The sequence below is a fragment of the Drosophila willistoni genome, unplaced genomic scaffold, assembly GCF_018902025.1.
Source record: "Drosophila willistoni isolate 14030-0811.24 unplaced genomic scaffold, UCI_dwil_1.1 Seg773, whole genome shotgun sequence".
NCBI lineage: Eukaryota > Metazoa > Arthropoda > Insecta > Diptera > Drosophilidae > Drosophila > Drosophila willistoni.
The window spans coordinates 67,150-71,099 of NW_025814676.1; the positions used below are offsets into that span (position 1 = coordinate 67,150).

At 43.2% G+C, this 3,950-nt stretch overlaps 1 protein-coding gene across 1 annotated transcript; it reads right to left on the reverse strand.

Annotated features, from left to right (window-relative positions):
• Positions 1-1,035: 1,035 nt before the first annotated feature.
• Positions 1,036-3,705, reverse strand: LOC124461958. The gene has a single exon (XM_047013357.1). It carries the CDS (start codon positions 3,703-3,705, stop codon positions 1,036-1,038), a length of 2,670 nt encoding a protein of 889 aa, XP_046869313.1.
• Positions 3,706-3,950: the final 245 nt, after the last annotated feature.

The following is a 3,950-nucleotide window of genomic DNA, read 5'->3' on the forward strand; positions in this document are numbered from 1 at the left end:
AAATTTCTTGCTTCGTTGAAAGAATCAACTAGAATTTTTGCGTGCCTGTTTATTGTTTCCTTTTGGATGTTTGTATTTTATGTAACGCATTTATATGATTTTTTGAAATTTTCTTTAATATTTTGGATATGGAGAAGTAATTCTTCCCATTCCATGCTTGAAAGTTTATTTTTGTGTTTTTTTTTTTTTTATCTGTCACTTAGACCTCCTCATCTGATTCTTCTACATTAATAGTTTCTATGTCTGCTTTAAAAATATTATGTACCTTTTGTGTTTGTGCAAACTTATGTGTATATAGTTTATTAATAGATAATTGTACAGTAGAAATCTGGGATATGTAGTAGTTGTAGTTATAGTAGTAGAAGTAGAAGTCCAGTAGTAGAAGTCCCTCGTAGCTGTAGTAGTAGTCGCAGTAGTAGAAGTCCCTCGTAGTTGCCCATTTGTGGCAGGATGAAATGGAGCCGACCGAATGTGTCGAATCACGTTGTTTTTCATAAAGATCCTGAATTCTTCAGACGTGAATGCAGTGCCATTATCTGACACTATTTCGTCCGGTAATCCGTGCGTTGCAAAAAGCTGTCTCAAGAAATTAATAGCAGCAGCAGATGATGTAGATTTCACAACAGAGACTTCTAGCCATTTCGAAAATGAATCCACGACTAGTAAAAAGGTATTCCCATTAAAGGGGCCAGCGAAATCTATATGAAGGCGTGACCAAGGTTGTCTGGCAGATTCCCAATGATGTGTAGTTGTATGAGGCTGTTCGTTTCGGTTTTGCTGACAGGGATTGCAACGTTTCACAAGTAGCTCTATTTCAGCATCAATATTAGGCCACCAAAAGTAGCTTCGAGCCATGGCTTTCATTTTTACAATCCCCGGGTGTGAAGCATGCAACGCTTGAAGTAAAGCCGGTCTAGATGGTTCGGGAATCACAGACCGGTTGCCCCATACAAGAATTCCTTTGTTTGCTGAAAGCTCATGTCGGCGAGAAAAATACGAGTAGAGCTGATCTGAACGATCAACTTTTCCATTGGGCTATCCCCTTAACACCCAGTTCAGAACCTTTGATAAATGCGCGTCCTTCTTAGTCTGTAATGCTAGAGATTGAGCGCTGACAAGTGGTGTTCCAGCCCATTCAATCATTAACACTTCTTCTGTAGTGTTGCCTTCGCCTTGTTGTGGTAATGGGCATCGGCTTAAGAAGTCGGCGTTGCCCATTTTTGATCCCGGTCTATGAATTAGTGTAAAGTCATAGGCATTCAAGAATATTGCTCTTCGAAGCATCTGTGTGGAAATTACATTTGGAGTTGCCTTGGCCGTTGTAAATATTCCGAGCAATGGGCGATGATCTGTGACGAGAGTAAAAGAACGGCCATATAGATAATTGTGAAATTTTTTAACGCCTGATATAAGCCCAACGGCTTCTCTGTCGATTTGCGAGTAGTTTCTTTCTGTCTTGGAGAGAGTTCTAGAATAAAAGGCAATAGGCTTCTCTGATCCATCCTGAAGTTTGTGGCTCAGCACCGCTCCGATTCCGTACGGAGATGCATCGCACGTTAACAATACTGGCAATTTGCCATCGAAATGCATTAGCACATTTTGTGAAGTTACAAGATTTTTTAGATTCATGAAGGCATCTTGGTGTTTATGGGCCCACACCCATGGCGCATTTTTATCCAGTAGACGGTGAAGCGGTTCTGCAACGGTTGCCTTATGTGGCAGGAATGCGTGGTAAAAATTGATGAGTCCCAAGAATGCTTGTAATTGTTTCTTATCTTTTGGAGCCGGAGCGCACTTGATAGCTTCGACCAATGCATCGATTTTAAATCCCAAAAATTCTACTGACGGAACTCCAAATTGACACTTGTCTCTGCGTAGGCGTAGTCCGGCCTTATCAAATCTTGAAAGCACCTCATTAAGACGCACCGCTAGCTCTTCCTCTGATTTTCCCATAACAATTATGTCATCGAAGTAGGGTAAAACACCAGAAACGTTCTGCAATATACGTTCGATGCAGCTCTGAAATATGCCCGGGGCTGAAGAAATTCCAAATTGTAGTCTGGTTACTTTGAAATAACCTTTGTGTGTACATATGGTTTGCATCAATGCAGACTGCTCATCTACCACTAGTTGTTGGTACGCCTGAGCCAAGTCGATTTTCGCAAATATGGATCCTCCTTCAACTGATGCTAATAATGAATTCATTGGAGGAATTTGATAGCCGTGTTGCTTAATCACTTTATTAATTGTAGACTTGTAGTCGCCACATATGCGAATAGTACCATCCTTTTTAATTACTGGCACTGTAGGAGTCGCCCAGTCGGAGTATTCAATGGGTACTAGGATTCCTTGGGAGCACAGACGGTCTAATTCTTCTTCATATAATTCTTGAATTGCAAATGGAATGCGTCTTGCTGGCAGTCGGACTGGTGTTGCATCAGTATTGATTTGTAATGACACAGGTGGCCCCCGAAAACGGCCTAATTCAGACGAAAACAGATCCTTATACTTCGCCAGAGTTGCCTCGATGCTAAGTTTAGCGTTAATGGCATGTATTCCTTCTATGCTGATGCCTAAGGGCATAAACCAGTTGCGTCCAAGTAAATTCGATCCATCGCTTGATGTAACAACCAGTGGAAGATTCGGAATGTATTTATTATCGTACTGGACAGATGTATCCACGATGCCAATAACTGGAATTCGGTTTTTCTGGTAATCCGTAAACTCTAGAGCACAATCTTGGATATTCGGTCTATCCGTTGGCCAGATATAACGAAACGTAGCTTCGTCTATCATTGTGATCGCAGACCCCGAATCCACTTCGAATTGGCATTTTCGTTTATTTATAATTATTGTAACGATTTCCTTTGGGCAAATCAACGGTAGTATGCTGTGGACACTGTATTCATCATTCGGCTTTTGCTTGTGTGGTCCTCGGTAGGAGTCATGGCCACTCGATGTGTTGAATGCTTTACGACCCGGGTCTCTTACAGCCCTGCAGACTCGTTGAAGATGGCCTGCTCGGTGACAGGCATGGCACACAGTGTTCCGATGTGGGCACAGTTTCCGCAAGTGAGCACCCCCGCAACCATCGCATGGGTGGTGGTGCTGATTGGGTCGGCTTGGACGGATCGCGTTAGTCTGCACTTCGTGAATCGACTCAGTGCTCTCAGCTGTATTTCGCATGGCCCAAGCGCTGTGAGCAGCGGCCTCACTAGATGTGGCGCGTTCCATCGCGCGTTGAATCGTTAAATCTGCCTCTGCTAGAAGACTTTTCTGAAGACCCTCATCCTTCATTCCACATACGAAGCGATCGCGCAACATGCGATCCAACGCAGCTCCGAATTTGCAGTCGACAGCGAGAGTCCTAAGTGCAGCCATGTAGTTCGCAACCGATTCATCAATTAGTTGGTCTCGCTTGTGAAATTGGTAGTAGGCCGCAATTTCCGATTGACATGGAGACAAATGTTGGTTGAGTATTTCATATATTTCCGATAAAGTCAAATCACTCACCTGAGTAGGGGATGCCAATGACGTTAGAAGCTCGAACAGTGGAGCGCCAGCCAGCGTAAGCAATGCAGCCTTCTTCCGTGCTTCCTCCGTAACGTCATTGGCCAGAAGATACAGCTCAAAACGCTGCTTGTAAGTTGTCCATTTGTTTGGGTGATTTAAATCAAATGGTTCTAACTGACCCACTCCTGACATTATCACTGATTTATTTGTTGTTTTGCGTTCTGTAGCAATATTCACTTTGGTGGGCTTTTCCTCATGTGATTCCAAATCAGACATTAGTAGTTGAATTCGATCGTATGTGTGTGTGTTTGAGCATCAATTCAAATTGCAGTAGTCGTAGCGCGTCTGTCTGCAAATGCGCGCGTTGGAAAGTACCGTTTCTTTATTCCAATAAACTTGGCGCCAGCACGCATGCGGTTTTTGGCGTCTCTTTGTTC